This window comes from Caloenas nicobarica, chromosome 4 (genome assembly GCF_036013445.1).
Source record: "Caloenas nicobarica isolate bCalNic1 chromosome 4, bCalNic1.hap1, whole genome shotgun sequence".
Lineage (NCBI taxonomy): Eukaryota > Metazoa > Chordata > Aves > Columbiformes > Columbidae > Caloenas > Caloenas nicobarica.
The window spans coordinates 25028008-25046958 of NC_088248.1; the positions used below are offsets into that span (position 1 = coordinate 25028008).

The 18951-nt window shown below is 39.9% G+C and overlaps 1 protein-coding gene across 3 annotated transcripts in view; it reads right to left on the reverse strand.

Annotated features, from left to right (window-relative positions):
• The window catches only part of PTPN13 (protein tyrosine phosphatase non-receptor type 13), a 124024-nt gene that overhangs the window by 90144 nt on the left and 14929 nt on the right, over positions 1-18951 (reverse strand). For all 3 annotated transcript variants that reach the window (XM_065633373.1, XM_065633372.1, XM_065633374.1), the window contains exon 3: positions 6133-6252. In XM_065633373.1, coding sequence (XP_065489445.1) covers positions 6133-6247 — 115 coding nt within the window. In that variant the 5' untranslated portion in view covers positions 6248-6252. The remainder of the gene's footprint in view (positions 1-6132; positions 6253-18951) is intronic.

An 18951-nucleotide genomic window follows, 5' to 3' on the forward strand; every position in this document is an offset into this window, starting at 1 on the left:
TAAGTTCAGATGCTAAACAAAAGAAATGTAAAGATGGAAAGAATCTTCCTCTTGTAAGTGCATAAGAAAATATTTCATTATGCAGCAAAGCATTTTTAGAAAGAAAACCTTAGTTGGCCATCAACTTCCAAAAATAACATTGCAGGTGACTACTGGATTTTTTTTTACTAATTCTGTGTGTATGCACCACGAATCTAAAAAAAACCAAAACCAAAACAAACAAAAAACCCGCACATCTAAAAATATTACAGGATTTCTGCTTAAAAGCTCCAACTCAGGAACCTTAAGTCACATGGAGACTTTATCCTTAACATTCTGTAAGACGAAGACATATGAACTCTTCATATTCTGAAACACACTACAGAAACAAGAGTTAATGAGAAACAGAAACACTATTTAGTTCTAAAAACAACAAAACCAACACATTTAGCCTGAAGTCTTCCCGATATTCATTTAAACAGACTTTGGCACATGCATTTGTCCCCTGTAGATGTAGAGGCTGAATTTACTGATCCACCTGAAACAGTTTCGTCCACACTCAACCATCTTCACGACCTGAAGCAATATACAATGAATATGATTAAGTGCAGAAGAAGGGCTGATTTTGCCAAGATTATTTTGTTGACATTTTCCTCTTTTAGTAGCTTTTAACGAATACAGTAGTCATACTGCCTACATCACAACTTTGCAAATCTACTGTTACAAAGGATGAGAATAAAATAACTCATTCTCTATTTTCCTTAAGGCATTGATCGCAAACCAAAATAACTGTCTCAAAGCTCCTACTATGCAGATTTAACCTAAGAAAAAAATTTTTTAATTAATTCTACTCTTACTCTCTCACATGTTTGTACCATGGAAAAGAAAAAGTAACAAAGACGCAATGCATCAAATAGCCAGGGACCATAGGAAAACAACTGAAACTAGTTTCCAGTCATAATATTAATGTCATCTCCTGTTTAAGGCTTTCAGAAGAATTTATAAGAGCAGTAAGGGAAACATCCTCCCCAAAATATGGGGGGAAATAACAGCAAAAGAGGTTCAAACTCCTCTTTCTAAAAGCACTGGAATTCTGAGCATGGTCCTGGTCCACTTCCAACCCCATCAGCTTTCAGCTGCGCTGGAGCTCCCAGGCTCCTGCGTTAACTCAAGAACTATGCGAGTTGGTAACCAAACACTTGTGAGAGCTCAGTTTATCAGGCAGTGCCAAGACAGAGATAAATAGTGTGGTCTTACTTAAACTGAGAGAGTAAACTGGACTTAAATGCAATAAAAACTGAAATATTTTTCAACTACGTAGCATCTGCCAAGCCAATGAAAGACTTTTAAAACAGTCCTTTCCATGGTTTAATAGGATACAAGTAGCCAAAGATGAAAAAAACAAACAAAAACACGTTATAAGAGACAGTAAGTTCAGGTAGAAATTTAAAATGGATCCATTTTACAATACTGAGCTGGTGCAGCATGTCCCCACGCGTCCAGCATGTGTTGCAGCACTTTTGCTGCCTCTCCCTTGGGGACGAAGGGATGGGACTGAGCGGAGAGCCCTGACATGACACTAAACCACTTGGAAACCAGTAGCACATGGAGAAATGCCGAGAAGCTTTCCTGACAATGCTGGAGCAAGAAACAGGGTGAACAACTAGCTCCTGAGATGCCCCATGTTGTTCCTGAGATGCTCCCCCAGCAGCAGAACACCACACCACACCTGGTTGTTACCTTGACCACATCCAGCAGAGAGTTGGGGAAAGAGTGCAAGTAGTGACTGAGCGTCACCTAGCATAGAAGAGGTGGAGAAAAAAAAAAATCTACCAAAACCACACAAGTCTGATGTCTTTATTGGCAACTCAAAGACCAAATGTCAAAAGAAAATGAAAAGAAATCGTTCCTCAACAATTACTGGTAAAAGGGAAAAACAATCATTTAATACCTGCCAGCAAGGGATGGATGGAAAATTAACATTTTTTTTCCCCCCCTCCTTGTCAACCAAAAGAATCAATTACCCCCTTCATTCCAACTAGGTCTATGCCTACTGGGACCCACACCACCAGTTCCCATCAACACATTTCACCCTTTGTCTTTCTTCTTTTCACTATACTAACCCAAGTGAAGCAGATGCAACAGTATGACTGTCAACAAGATCTGCAAGTCCTCAAAAACCCACAATTGTCTGTCTTCACATCCACTTTCAGATGCTATTACTTTTCTTTACATAAATCATTTCCCATGTACAAATTTGCAAGACAGTCAATTTGTAAAGTGGCTCGCTCTTTGCTCAACTTTTCTATTACCAGACTCATTTTCTCCCTTTCTCTTCCGCCTCCCTTCAAACGCACTGTTTGTCTTGAAATGTAAGGTGCAACTATTTTCAGAATCCACAACACACGCTTTACCATAGGAGTGGCCTAAGCAAAATATGAAGTCTTTCCCACTTTCAAGTTTTGATAAGCCTTTTCCAGTTAAATCGACCAAATTAGGACTGACACCCAGTTTGTAATTCTCAGCATCAGGGAGCACAACATGCTCCTTACACTTAACACACTCACATTTGAGATACTTCACTTCAAAGACTTGTTCCTTTGACCTCTTGGAGTAGCGAGTACAAGATACAGCATGTCTGAAGTGGCTGATACACCCTCTCAACAACAAAATAGTTACTGCAGATAATTAAACAGATGTAAGAGAAGGGCAGGTCTGGTATCGGCCTTTTCAAATCTCCAGATTAATCTCAACGTCACTAGTCCAACTGATGTCAGATCTGCAACTAAGAGCACAGGGTTGTCTTTCTCCTCCATTTAACAGCTTATAATTTGCTGACAAGACAGCTACCAGAGTTGGTCTTCTAAATCAGTGATTAGCAACTGGCATTTCAACCTAATCTTCCATTGCTTATAATGATTGAAACCAATTTGTAAAGCATTTTTAATGAGTTCAGCATCTGTTAGAACTGTAAATACAAACAGGCATAAAAATATGCACATTTCTGAATCAGTCACTGAATTAGAAATGGTGTGATCTGTGGTTAACAATGCAAGACATGGATTTTCATTCTGTACTTCTTTTATTCAGTGCTTTGATGGATAAGTAGATAGACTGACTAAAAGACATGCAGAACTTTCATGCATCAAGAAGTCATGAAATCTGTAACCGAAGCTTGTTTTGGGCATTTTTTCCTCATTTCCTGAAATTGGTTTAAGTAACAAATTAACTGAAGAACACATTCTCAGTCAGTGGAGTAACAGCAAGGATTCTCAACTTCAAACAGACTACCAAAACTCAACCAGGATGTCATAAATAAATAAATGGTTACTTGGGCTGGTAATTCCCTTACATGTGTGTGGTTGGTGGGCTGGTGTGGGGAGGTTGCCAACAGATGGCAATTTCAGAATTAACGATTTCCATGGCCTTTTTAATCCTTCTCATTTCAGAAGAGCTGGACCAAAGACTGTTGAATAATATTCCTTATTTTACATTTGTAAAGAAACAATAAAGACGACGTTCATCAAAGCTTAGGTTTTTTTACAGAACACCACATCCAGGGACTCCAGAGCTATAAAAGTAGAAAGAAAAGAGAATCCCTGAGACTGATCAGAGCTGAGCATGCTGTGAACTTGCAAAAGCTAAAAAGCTTGGCTCATTGCCCTCTGTCCAGAAGCAACTGGTCAGTTCACAAAAATTTTGGAAACTTACCCTCTGCCATAGAATAGCTCTTCCATGCTGTATGTTAGGTCTGAAATTTAACCAAGGAAAACAGGATTTCTCTAGGATCCCACATTTGCTACAAGTCCTCCACAAATAAAAAACAAATCGAGCCAGAAAAGCCCACAGGAACCTCTGCATTCTTTGTTCCTGCACCTTTGCAAGCCAGCACAGAAACTGATATTCAGGAAGACCAAAAAAGGATTCTAGATTGTTTCCTTAGCAAAGCCAAATCTTGATTAAAGACTGTCTGGTTATCCTAGTTTTGCTGGGAGGAATTAGATTGCCTCTGTCAACCTTAGCTACACAGTAAAGCTCTTTCATTTGGTTGTCTCTTGAAGTGCATTTTACCACAGGGCTATATCCCAGGTTAATTAATAGCATGCGACTGAAAATAATTTGCTGAACTAGCAGAAAAACTACTCAGTAAAACAGCTTCATCTCCAAGAAGAGACAGATTCTTCTGGCACTGATTTGACCTGAAGTTCTGTTTTACTCTTTGCTTATAGGAAGCAAGACCAGAAGATTATGCCACCTTAGTCAGCATTGCTGGCAAACATTTCTCTACCATCTCCTGTGTTCTCATTCTCAATGCTTGCACGGAGTCTTCATCGTAATTATGGTAACTCTTTTCTGCACTACTCTCAGGCCAAGAAAGAGTGAGCTCTTATTTTCAGTGGAGACTTGCGTCTTGAAAATAAACGAGACCTAGGATGACATCTGAAGTGGTTTCACAACTGTATATACTCATGCTACTGTGGTCTTTCAGGTGGGTTTCAAGATGGAGCTCAATGTGTTGGTTCTTGTAAAGTGTACAGAATAAACGTCTTATCATTGAAGATCTCTCTTCAGTCAAGGTCTCGCTTGATCTCAATGACTCATCCTCTTAAAAAAATAATAATTCCTCTGATTCTCTCTGGGAGACAATAAAGACAGAAAGAAAGAGGTAAGAAGATACCAGCTTTCCACTCTTCACCATACAAGAAGCAGAGTGACAGGACAGTTGGTCAAATGGCAACAATAAACTCAGCATTCCTCACAGGGAACACCTCTCACCACACATGGACTGTGAGCTTACTGGTATGGGGGGAAAAAGGAAATTGGTATGGGGGGAAAAAGGAAATTTGTATGGGATATCAAAACTACCCATAATTTGCCTACCAAAATAATATTTTGGAGAAGCTGCTGAAATGTCACATTTATAATGCTAAGTCAATCTTGATCAGAAATCAAGCACTGGATGGCAGCTTCTGCCCACACCTGCACACCTGCCTTCTTTGGAGCCTTTGTGAAGTGTCCAACAGAGATCTCTTTCAGAGGCTGTGCAATGTAGGAGACAGACCTAGTGTCTGACTTGACATTGTCTAGATCAAATCTTAAAAAGAACAACCCCCCAAAACCAACTTAAATGTTGAATCTTGATGAAATCATAAGCCAAACACATGAAAAAAATCCAACAGATTTTTCCCTCAATAACAAAGACGTGCCCCTTACATAGTAAAGTGGCAAAACAATGGCTGTTTTCAAAGTGTGAGCTTCTGATTTTTCCTGAATAAAAATGAATAAGCTTACAGATTCAGGCTTAGATATAAACAGGTAACCCTCTTAAATTTGCTGAAATACTAGATGCATCAAGAGAGCATATACACTAGGGGAAGCCAAGGTAAAGATGTCACCAATCTTCAACGTTTGAGTTAAGCTTTTATCGTTATAAAAAGCAAAATCAGGGGAAGGGGCTTAAGGACTTGCAGATCAAAACAAACAAACGAACAAACAAACAAGAAAAGAAAAGAAGAAAACATACTTAGATCTAGTGCTAAAACAGATAAGTTATTAGCAGTACTTCAGAGGCTCAACTTAGAGCCTACTAAATTGGGGGGATAGGGGAGAAGAGATACTTACTTCTACACCTTTAAAGTCAAATAAGTTCTCTCAGTAGCTCTGTATGTATTGTTAAATGGATTCTGGGGAGTGACTCCTGGCCCTCTGGTCAAGCTTTCACTAGCCCACCTTTGACTCACGTGAGACTAAACCTCTTCAGAGCAGACTGATCATGACTGTACTTCAACCATTTCTATGCCCCCTTCAGGACCAGAATGCTCCAATGGTCTCAGACTTATTTATCATTTTTCTATGTTTCTATCTCATTTCAATGAGCCTAAAATAATGCCAAGGCTCTGTGGCAGCTTCCTACCAAAGTGAAGTTATCACCACATGAAACTGAATGTGCTGCATGTCCTGACAACATGAAGTCATGGTTGAAAACATCCTTTGGACTGGGGTGCACCAAGTCAGTTTACTCAAGGATAACATAGAACTAAGTTATTATTTGGGTTTAGAGCCTAGGAAGAACAAGGGAGTTTACTTATATGACACATAAACGTAACCAAGATGTTTCCAGTTCTGTATAAACCAGCCTTTAATAATGCTTACCTTTTCTGAATAGTTCTTGAAGGCTCTCTGCACTTTGGTTCAAAATAGCCCATATTTCCTCTTCTTGCAACGGCCCCCCCCGAACCTCCAGAGCCTCTGCCAGTGACACATGCATGTTACCTGGGAAATAAGACAGATTTCAGAATATGTAACAGTTATTTTCTCCTTGTGGGTAGTACTCAAGTAGTGATAACCCATGTTCAACTCTCAGTCACAAAAATTCTCTACAACATTAGCAGAACCCATCAAAACTAAATACTAAAAAACATTTACCATGACTATAAAGAACTTTGAGCATCTGCTATTATGAAGAAGAAAAACTTGGGTTAAGACAACAATGACCTGTATTAATAATATAGGCTACTAAATCAATAACCTCAGCAAGCTGGCATTAGTGCATATGCTACGGGTAGGAGTTTGCTCTGTTTAAAAAAAAATGACAGAATGATTAGTAGTTACAGGTTTAAAGTAAATCAGTTACTACCATTATTTTGACAGGTTTAAGTCAATCAAGATGCTGTTAGGGAAGGAGGTTTTATTTCTGATGTATTTTGACAGGGCTGTTTGTACTACCTCATGACCAAATAATAAGCACTGCCTGCAAACCTGCAAGCAAGCTGCGGAACTGCGTTATCTCCTTTGCTCAGCTTCTTCATACATTTAAGAAAACAAACTAAAACCATTAGCGGTGCTCTGCATACATCATATATCCCCAGAAAACAAAGACTTCCTTCCCCTGCTAAAAGAGGGCATGCCTTAATATTTTTTTTCAAAGAGTTAAGCAATTTTCACCATACCACAATACAATATACAGTTGTCCAAAACCAAAACTATTTTGCAAGCCCAAGAACACATCCCTAAACATTCAGGCTAAGTCAAAGGTTCACCATTTCAGTAAGCTCAGGAGCAAAGAAATCATGTGTCTGCTTAATTACTTCAGCTTTCTACAGACACTGAATGTTCTCAGATTGAGCACTCGTGCCAATTTCTCTTTCTGACTGAGATGCAGCTGCAGTCGCTTTTCTCGCTGCTTCTCTCAAAAGCCCACAGAATAAAATCTTGAGGCAGTGCCCAAGGTACATTGTCAATCATCAGTGATGAGTCTGTTAGGTCTCAAAGGCTCCCAGGCTGCTGATGGCAATGGACAAGACAGTTCCACAAGCACGGCAGATTGTCCTGAGATCAGCAACGGATATTAGCAACTCTGGATGACACCACAGCGCTGCTGGAGGTTCCTTCCCCTCCCAATCTACCAGCTGGGTTCTCCTCATCAGCACACAAGCCTGGCCCAGATGTACACTCATGGATATTAGTCTAACTATTTGCATGGAGGACAAGATGACTAGTTATATTAGTTTTCCAACTGCCTCGGCAGTTTCATGCCTTCCACTTGCTCATACCTACATAATTGCAATCTAAAAAGCTGAATATCCTGCAGTTTCCAGCTGAAAACGTAACGTTGAAGATCCTTTTTGAACTACCACCCAGAGTCTTTTTAGCTACAATTCTATACTACGCTATTGAAAATTACATATTATTGGCCGCATTTCATCACAGCCAGCTTGTTTTTCCTCACTTCACATTTTGCCGGTTTCTAATATTCAATTATTCTGCATATTTACTAAGCCAAATATATTTTCTACAATTAATATTCAAAAGTCATCATGAAAAGATAACGGAAAACCGATCTGGACCACATTTAAAAGAAAGATGAAATCTGAATCCCCAAAGAGAAAAATAAGTACACTATTAAAAATGGAAAGCTAGAGACCAACACAGACTTGCAATAAATGGATGGAAAGCCAGAGATAAACATGTTTCTAGTTGGTATGAGATTCACGTACACCTGGCACAGAGTGTCTGGGCTATCATCCTTGGCAGGGAATTTTGTGATGTCAAGGCACTGTCTCAAATTCCAGTACATAGATCTAGAATCAAACTCAATTATTCAGCTAAAAGATCTAGGGACTAAAAGTGGATGATCCTGAGCCTAACACCACCACCTAAAATCACCCCCCAAAATAATTCTCTGCCATTCCCCTCTTCCCTGTCCTGAAAAATCCCCATTCCTTTCACCTGTGAATAAATAAATGTTGACTGATCTGTAGCAGACAAAAGCCAATCGTCTATTTAACATCACTACAGAGGCCATAAGCAGGTCTGCTCAAACTCGTAAACATGTTTTATCAGCAGTAAAAGAATCCTACCGAGAAAAATTCTGTGATCGCAGTAAGAAACATATGAATATCCCCCCAGCCACACAGGTCTCCGTTGTAGCAGTGTAAGCAACAAGATATGCTGGGGTATTACACATAGCAGTAGCTTGACCCAAATAAAAAGCACAAACCCAAACCTGAAACATCCACAGGATGACACACCAAACCCACAACATTTCGAATTAATTTTGAAAACCCAAGCAGAATACAACAAAACATCGATCATTACACATGCAAAATGGCACGAGTTGGGATGCGAGTGGGACTCTCATTGAAGTGTATCTGCTTCGGTAACTTCTTGATAATGTTGTTTTGGTAACTTCTCCTGTAACTTTCCTTACTCAAAACTATTTTGAAGCCACAGGGCTTGTCTGTCACAGCAAAGATGAGACTAGCACATTGGTTTTGAAGATTAAAGAAACTTCCCTGAAACAGTTCCCTGTCACTGAGGAAGCAACTGATGCAAGTTGAGGTGAAGTGTTTGTGGGCAAAAGCAGCCCCAGAGGTCTCCATCTGCACAGCCCACCTGGTAGCAGTCAGGCACCATTAAACTAACATGATGAAGCTGATAGTGAAAGTGCCAGGCTCAAAACATTCCTATTCCCTACCACTTTGTTTGTGGCAGATGTTTTTCACAAGGATACATTTCTAGGAATGACAATGTTTGCAATGCACGATTGTTTCGAATTTACCATCACCTTTGAGGGCTCCTGGGAGCCCTCAATCGTGTCCAGTCCTTTGTGAACACAGAAGCTGAAATGCTGAGCACTCAACATATACAAGAGCTTTTGGTTTTGTGTAATGCCTGAACATTTTGATAAATTGCAACATAATGACTGTATCAAGTAACTTATGTAAAAGAAAAACATACAAAACTGTTGTAGAATACCCTATCAAAACTATACGACTGCCTGTCTTCACATCTTAGCCTTCTAATTGCAGTTATGTTCCTGGCTATAGAGTTGTATAGGGTTCATTCTCCCATTAGAATAAATCTCAATTTAAAATGTGTATTTGAACTCCTATAACTAAGAACTCAGAGAAAGGAAGCTGGGTGATAGTAACAGGGGACAACAGACTAACAGCAACCTCTTAAAATGCAGGGAAGAGAAGACAGAGTAAAGATGAGTTCTCTCTGTTAAGGGTAAACTTTGAGCTGATTTCAGTGGGCAAAGAAGGGCTAATCTGAGAAGAAAGGGCAAGTGGATCTCAGCAAAGCTGAATAGCATTGGCCTAAAATGACAGAACGCAAAATGAAAAATAAAATGAAGACTTTCCTCTTGTAGTACAAACTAGTCTGCTTCCAGCTTCCAAAGATGTTCCTGACAGTCCCTGTGTTTTTCAGGGTATCAAATTGACTGGCAAAGAAATGTAGATGCGCTGGCAGAGTTCTCAATGGACTCTAAGGTTCCTGTCAGGACACTTTCTGGCAATGAGTCCTTTCCCTGTCTCCTCTTCATTCAAGGTAAGCAAGATTTGTTGTGCTGGCATCCTGGTGCCCCATTCCTTTCACTCCTTGTAATAAAAATGGACAGATTGAAGAACATTTAAAACAAAGAACATTTAAACAGACGAGGTCACTTTCCTTGGGACAGCATTGTAGCAGCATCTTAATATGAAGCCACGCTGACACTGAGCTGGCGATGTGATCGGGAGGCTTACAAAGCACAGCTTGTTTCTGCTCTTGCTTCAGGAGGTGAGAAGTCCAGGTGCAGGCACGATCAGAAGGCACGTCAAAGGTCTCGGTGGTATGAACTTGGCATGAACTGTGAAGGCGTGGGTTCCCCATATACCCAAAAACCACAGGCACAGAACAGCCAAAAAGTCACATTCACGCAGCAGAGAGGACAGCACAATGTAGGAAGACAGTGCACAAATTAAAATACTTGTCAGTGAAGAAGCACAGACATGAATATTACTTCCAAGTTTCTTGCTCTGGCACAGAATTTACTCACAGACCATACAGGAGTGCAATTTCCAGAGGAAAGGAGTTGCATCATGTGGAGGCAGCTCTGGTTTTTGCTCCAGGACAAGAGAGTAAATTCAGGTGTAAATCATTTGTATCAACAAGCCCTGAGTGCAATTTCTCACCCTTCACGCCATTCAGCCCTAAGCCATGCAGGCAGCCCAGTTCCAAGAAAGAATGCCGCTTCAGCCCAAGGCCTCTCCCAGATCTCAAACACTTCCTTCCAAAAGCCTGTTTACCCCATGAGGACCAGCTGCCAGCTCCTCCCTTTACAGCAGACAGCTTGTACACTCCCTGATGAGTGGGATGGGTCGTCCTGTCTCTTCCCCGTCAGGCAAGCCCAGTCACCTCCTCGCCCCTACACTCTGCAGTCCCAATAACCCAATGCACACCACCTGTGGAACATGGCATTCCCTCAGTCTGAGGAATGCATGGCAGGAGCAGCTCCTCACACCAAGTAACAGTGTCAAAATGACTATTCGCAAGGTATACACTTACTTCATTTTCCCTACAACTGGCAAAGTTTTCAAAACAACTCGCCTTTTTTTCATTATTTATGTATGCAGCCCAGCAATTAAGCACTCAAAATTCTCATCTCCACCAACCACCAGTTTTTTTCCTTACACATTTCAAATCTGAAATTGAAGGTCTCCAACAGCAACCAAGAATCAGGAGAAACTGAACAGCCTGTTCTTCCCAGATTTTATTGAACTCTTGACATCCGAAATACTAGGAAGATATCGCTATAACTGCATTTAATAGAGACTATAGTATCAGTAATTTTGTCAGAAAGTTCGTAACAACTGAAAGTCAAAAGGTTGAACTGCTTCAACTTAAACCTTGCTTGACAACTTTGTGTTTTGGTTTTAGTAACACATATCCCTTGCTTTTTTCCTTATTTTCTGCCATCAGCATTTTTGCCCATTTTTAAAGTTCAGAACCAAAACTGCTTTAACGACATTAGCTAACTAAGATGCCCGCAATACCTCACTTATTTGGTACCTCATTGGAATACACTGCCAAGAAACATGTAGAGCAGCTGCTCCAGTCCTACACTTTGTAGGTGTTTTTAGATGTGCTAGAAGCAGCGGAAAAAAATATAAAGACATTGTTATAGCATCTGGATAGTCACACAAAATACTGTGGTATTTGGTTTTAATCCTTTGACAAAATGCGAAACAGAAAGAAGAGATAGCAAGAAAGCTCCATATAAATCCAAATTCTTTACTGTGGTGAAAAAGAAAAAAAAAATCCTTATTTCTCCAATATAAAATACTGTTAGCTGACTTTATCTGTCCCAGATACAAGTACCGACCCTTTGCTCCATAAGTATACTTGGGCAGAAAAAGTAGCAATTTCCAAAGAGTGGGTTTTCTCTTGGCAGATAAGCAAAGAGCCCTTTCTCAGCCTTTCCACTGTAGATTCAAATGCCTGAAAGTAGAAGAACATTTAACAAGACAATTCTGTCCAGAAGAACCTCTTAAAATTCACCTTTCTATAGCCATGATCAGCTGCCTAAAAATAAAACACTGACACTTTTCTTTAGTACTCATGGAGTGTGAAACACTTTCTAAAAGCATAAAATATACCCAAATAGCAATGAAACGGAGCTGGAGCTGTACTTGAACAGTTCTGAGTCATAACCATGCCCTGTAATTTCAGAATGCTGGCGTCTATCCTATTTATTTACACTGACCCACATCTTACACCCCTGAAGATGACCTGGAATGCATCTATCAATTAGTTTATCCTCAATAATACTGTGAACTGAAACTGTGCTTAAGTGCTGAACCCCAGAGCCAAGTTAGAAAGCCTGTGCTTCAGTTGTCTTTGAAACCTCATTTTCAAATATGCACATACTTAGATGCGTGCATGTAAAGTGTGGTTTCCTATAGCTGCAGGTCCAATTTGCATAGACTGTCCACAAAACAACGCATTATTTGCAAATATTCAAGTCAACCATGCAATCAGGGTAAATATACAAGCTAATCAAGTCAACTGTGTTAAAATAATTTTTTAGAATCCTGTTCTCAAGTTAATTACTGCACATCATTCTCATTGATTGTCTTGAAGGGTAAAGGAAATGAACCCTTGTGCCATGACCGCTTTTTGCACTTCTCCTATAGCTATGAAGAGGAGACAAAAATGGATGAAAGCCCCACAAGATGCAAATCCTACCTACCCCCTCTTTTTTTAAACCTCTAAATAGCTGCCAGAAATTGTGTGAATCTAAGTTTCTGCAAACAAACACACTTCTATGGTGCTTTTCCTTCAAGCAGCTATTTGATAATAGTATTATCTTAGTATAAGCACTTTTCCTTCCTCCTTTGTTGTGAAGAGGTCAGCATAGATTAGTATCACTGCCCAAGAATTTTCTCCCCCCAATTGTAGAAGATATTAGCTTCTTCCATTCACATTTTTCTTTCCATGTTCTCTTCTTTTTCTTTCCTGTAGGATAAAGTATCAGCAAAACAGTCCCATGCTCCTCAGCCAGTCCTCAAAATCTGTATCTCCTCTTCAAACTGACACCTTGCTGCTTGGGCTCACACCTCCTAAGTAAAGGAAAAGGAACTAGCTGAAATTTGTGATAAAACACCAGGAACACGAGGACACTGCCAGAAGTATAGGGCACTGATGCCCTTTTTATTTAAGCCACGCACTGATGCTCTCACACTCACTGCAAGAGATGAGATGATAGCGTTTCCTTCCAAAGCCAGAAATCAGTCTTGTATTCCCATGTCTGGAAGACCAAAGAATGTGACATGTTGCGAATCTCGGCTCGCACCCCCAGGGCAAGCAATGTTTATTTTACTGGAGAAGTGGTTGCTTTCTTTCCTGGAAGGTGGAAAGAGATCAGCTTTTGGCATCGGACTGAACTCACAAAGGAAGACAAGCAAGGGTTATTGCTGACTCCACACTCCCTCCCTTTCTTTTCTGTCTCTCTATCACCAGAACCAGATAAACTTGTTTATCTGAGGCTTCATGTAAGTCAAACTAGTAAATCCAGTCCAAAACATATATAATAATAATGAAAGTAATGTTTTCTAGGTAACTGTAGATTGCTCTTTTATACATCAGGATAGCTAATGTTTCACATCTGATATTAAAATAGTATTCAGAAGAGTTTGTAATTATCACTACAAAGTAAGTTTAATCCACATAAATCGGGGCATGACTCTTGTGTCCCTCTCTTTGTTTAATTGTCAGTGTAAGATCCTTGGGCAACTCCCTTATTTTGCTGTTGATCTGCTCCGCCTCAGAGAAGCACATCTCCTTGGTGTGTTTCTCATACTTGCAATTTTCGTTTTAATTGCTAAGTAGCAACAGAATACCTGTGACTAATACAAACTTCATAAATGGAACAGCAGAAATTTCAGGACTGCAAAACAGCTTGGCAATAGTAACACTTTCCAAATAGCAGATCAACCAATAATGCCCTTACTCACACGTAACGGATTAAACCCTTCTAATTACATGAAACAATTACGAGCAAAACATACCTTACTATCGACAACATAATCTCATATGATAGACAATAGATCACTACATCATAACTCACAACGGACGAATCCCAGACTCTGCAGCAGTCTTGATGAAGATGCCTTCCTCAATGTTCTTCCACACCGGTTTTTTAATTTTTTGGCTTTTTTCAGTGCACAGTGACAGTAACACTCTTCATTAAGTACACTGGGGTACAGGACTGTCGCTGTGTCTATGTGGGTGACACGCATTGTCATTGCAGCAAGGACAGAGTATGCTAAGACTACGAACAGCACCTCCAGCTTTAGCCCAGGAGTGATTCCATTGTCACACGCGAGAGCTACGCATTCCTCACATACTATAAAGAGGTCATGGCTGAGGTCTGTCCTCATTCACATGCAGCTCTTAGCACAGCTGAAGAGGGAATGAAAGTTATTATCAGAGGAGCAGAAACAGTAGCGCATGCGCACACATGACTTAAATAACATGGAGGCACTAGGAAGCATTCCTCTAAGACAACATGTCGTACTTTCCACCAGCTGCATCATTTTAAAGTTATCTACAAGTAAAACAGTGAGGCTCTGATAGGCAGCAAGTCAGGTAACTAGTGACAATCGTATAGTGTAACTGCTTTTTCATATCACTACCAACATGATTTGCTTTAAAATCAGCTCCCAATGTTTGAGAAGAATAATGATCAGATATTTAACACCAAGACATTAATTGCCACAGACTAGAAACTCAGTGGCTTTCCAAGTAAGTTTCACTGCTTTAACAGGTACAAATTAAGCCAGTTTTGCTCAATAGATAACTTGCCTAATGGACAAACTTAGTCTAGTGTGGGTTTTTAAATGCTTAACTTTAAGGTCTCTCCTGTTGGAATGAAGTGATACCAATTTTATTACATTACATAAATTCTCTAGTACTGAAGAGTTCAGATTCTCTTAGATATTAATCCTTCTAATCTCAGTAAGACAGAATGGTACCTTGCTTTATAAATACCATTCTCAGTACAACAGCCCCTTGCATCAAGGTAATAACCAGCATAAATGAAGGCAGCACAACTGGATCAGCAAGAAACTAAGCACAATATGCCAAGAGAGTAAGAGTCCTCAAATTTCCTGGATGCAGCATTAGAAAGAGAAAGTCAACTTCAGGAACTTTACAGGTCTGTTTTGGATTTTTTTGTTTATTCAGAAACTTGCTGACTTTCAGGTAAGTGTAGAAATATCATGATGATATTGTGCTGAAATACTGGGAAAAAAAGGTAATAGCCAACAAATTTAGTAACAAAGTGTTAGGCTTTTAGTATATTTGTAAATCACTGTTAAAGTTAACATACTCTTAACAAATATAAAGACTGATCCCCACGATATGTTATTTCAAAATCAGATTTTAATCCTATGTATTCACATCAAACCCTTCAACAAATGGCTTTTGCTGTTGTTAGGGTGGATAAACTGCAGAATTCACTGTTTTTCAGTTTCCTTCCTCCTGTGGGGAAGGGTGGATGTGAGCAAAAAAATCTTTGCCAGTCTCATATGTTTGACTACCAGACAGTTTTGAAAAAGAAATTAGTGGAAGAGATACTTGACTATGGCACCCAAAAAGTTTCCTCCTTAGTTAGAACCATCTCCTGTATGGTACTGATGTGAGAAATGTGCTGATTTCAGAAACAATTCTGTTGTGTTTTCAGTTTGAAAACAGCACCCTTGCATAGTCAGGACAAGGAAGTGATTTAGCAGCAGGAAGCACAACTTGTGTCCTCAACCACAAGAAACCTCTGGCATCCAGGGGACAGTTCATACTAAGAGCTACTTCACATGTCCTGCCTGGGAAGGAAACAATAAGCAATAATAGAAGAAAAAATGGCCAAGTAACAGAACAAGTTTGAAAATGACATTTATCCGCATCTGATTTCTCCAGCACTGCTTTACCTTAGGTGTATACAAGCAAAGAAGCTGCACTACTACAACACAAGGACTTTTAAAGTACATCTTTAGCTCAATATGAGAGCTACCAAACTCCCAATGGATCCCCCCCACCTTCCAATATTTCTACTAAACTGCACTTGTACTTTTTTTTTGCTATGAAAATGAAAGAAACCCAACAATTAAAAAGTTACCACCTAACAAGTGTTCTCTTTAACTAATCAGTTGCTACAAATGGTCCAATGACTTTCTTCCCTGATGGCCTAAGTCAATCTCCATCCTCAATCACACTGTTTCTCCTTATCTCTCTTTATGAAAAAGGCTGATGAGAGTCCAAACAATTACAGATGAAGATGGATCAACTCCCAAGTAACACCACTCCCCTTGGCCATCACTGTAAATGACATCTTAGTTTATGGTAGCTGTCAGGAACAATTCTGAAGCGGCCCTGCAGCTGGGGAAAGAAGTGATCATGTTCTCAAACTTCAAGACGCCTGAGCGCACTACTGATCTGGAGGGTCCACCTTGCACCATTTCTTCACTCTTTGGTGCTCAAGACAGTAATATTCCCAGCTCCTTGGAAATTTAGACTTCTTTAAGTGACTGCACATGCTCTACAACACAGGTGACACCACAGAATCCCAGGACTTGCAGCAGGCAAAACTCAAACCAAACCAAACCAAACCCCCACACATAGAGATGTGTGCTGCCTGCCCAGACAGTGATGATTTTTTGGTTCACCTCTGGTGGGGAAAAAAAAAAAAAAAAAAAAAAAGAGATATGTCATAAGGAACAGAACATTACAAGGTCTGCAGCTAGACGACACCACGGGTATCTTATCTGTGAACTCACCTGTCTGGGAATAAAGCTATTACTCACACAAGAGATGACTAATTCTTATTGTGAAAGTCGTAATTTCTACCCTGAAAAACAGACAAGACAGAACACAGGCCTACATTTCAGCTGTCAAGAACTGTATACACAAGAAGAGCTGCGTTTTTAGGACCAAGGCATAAGCTGAGAGATCCTTGCTCTACTTATCTGTAAGTTGAAAAAAACACTGACTCAAGCACAGCAGCAAATATCAAGTCTTCTTCGAAGAGCACTGGACTTTCTTTACTCTTCTGTAGTAGGAAAAAAAGTAATTTTGCTTTCAGTCAAAGTTCCTGTCTCTAATCAGACACGGGAGTACAAGGCATGAGATTTATTCTTCTTACATGACCAAAACTACAGTTAAAAAGCTATATATTATCCTCCTGCATGGTGTGAAAATCTGTACAAAGATTTATTCTAAAGAAACTCTAAGCAGAGGGAATCAGCAACTAACTTTATAAAGCAACTTCATACATTACCAAGTGAGAAAAATAGATATCTGACGATACTTCGTTCTCATAGTGAGAGTCGGTCAGGAAACACGTACATTCCAATGGAATAGCAGAGATGTGAACTGGCAGCTGGCTGAATCTGACCTGTCCATGGAATAGCTGTTCCTAGATAGAGCAATTAGGAAGACAACAGGTGATAAGCTGCTGCTTCATAACATTCTCCTCAAATGAAGGCAGGCTGATCCTAAGGAAATGAGAAGCACTGGCAAGTGAGACTACATACTTGACTCTCTAAAATTTACATCGACCTTCAGGAAGGATGTGTTTTTTATAATGCACACTGATGTGAGAGTGTGTGTTTTCACACATATATATGTGCATACACATGTATGATGGTACCATCTATCTATATAAAACACATATGTGCATTTGTATACTTCATATATCTGTATGTGCATACTTCATACAGACCAAATAATTCACTTTTAAGTTTCTGCTTCAGGACAAGAGAAAAATCCTGAAGGACAAACAAACTTGTAAAGGGGCAGGAACACTGATCTATTTTGAGAAGTAAACACCAAACAACTGAAAGCCTTATTAGAGGGTCTCTAAAGCCTATTAAAGGTTTTGGCCAAGGCAGCTTTAAAGTAAGATTCTGCAAGCATTTGTAAAAACAGATTTGATACCAGCAGATGGGCTGCAACTGCATGAGCAGACCTCCGTCTGTCAAGAAACCAGCTCTATGTCCTATACACATGGTACTGCGAGTGTGCACTGACAAGTCTTAAAGGGTAGAACAATTTCCAGAGAAGCATTTCAATGGCATATATCAGCTGCGTATAAATCTGCCCTCGTAAGAGTCTTCACAGCAAGTTCTTTTCTCCATAAGTGACTAACTTTCCAGACAACAAGTAGTCTATTGAACTGCTGCTTCTTGAAAGCACTCAGCTGCTGTTAAAGTGATATAAAAGACATTTCCCTTCCCTGAAGGGATGCTGAGCTGAGGAGCAGACAGCTGGAAATTCATTATCATTGTCCATGAACAGCATACATCTCATTTTTTCACTCAGTAACAAAGAATCTGCAAATGTAACACAATTAAGTGAGCTACCAATAAGATCCAGAAATCAACTATATCAAACAGTATTTGGTGAAACCAATAACAAACCAAAACCACATTGGGTAATACAGAAGATAACTGAGCTCTGAGTTAGATGCACACAATGCAATCATGGAGACTCCTTCTACCCAACAGCTCCTCCTCCTACGTGCAGAACCCATGTCAACTAGGGTGATCATTTGTCCTCTCAACTTGCAGATCCCTTCTTTCTGCACTTCTGTCCATACCTACCCACAGAAATTAAGACTAAATTGTACATATTCTTGGCACACACACTCCCGAACTAGTAACCAGTTTGCAGGGCACACATAAAAATCCAAGAGAGAGCAGAAAATAGGCAGCGTGCACTTTCATGCTGTGAAACAGACCCATTGCCCAGAATAAGGAAGACAAACTTTATAGGAAGGACACCATTCCCTACTGGTTCATTATAGGATTTCTCAAAGTTCTCCATCACCTGCTGCTGGTGTTTCCACACTCCAGTATTTCTCAAGTTGTCTCGGTTCTCTGTTAAATCTACCCTTAGCAGGATTTCTAAGCACATTACTTGCCACTATCTTGCAGGTATTGAATAAATACTGGTTTTTTTGAAGGCAGGCTTTCTTGATCCAGCTATCCATAGTTGATCCATTTCCTGCAACTGATAACACGCATCAAGACTTCCCCGCCGTTTGCCCATCTGCACCACTCAGCTCTGTGAATGCAGCATAGACCAAGTACTAAGAACAGTCCAGTCCATGTGACAACCATCACCAACTAACCAACTAATTTTGCAGCATAT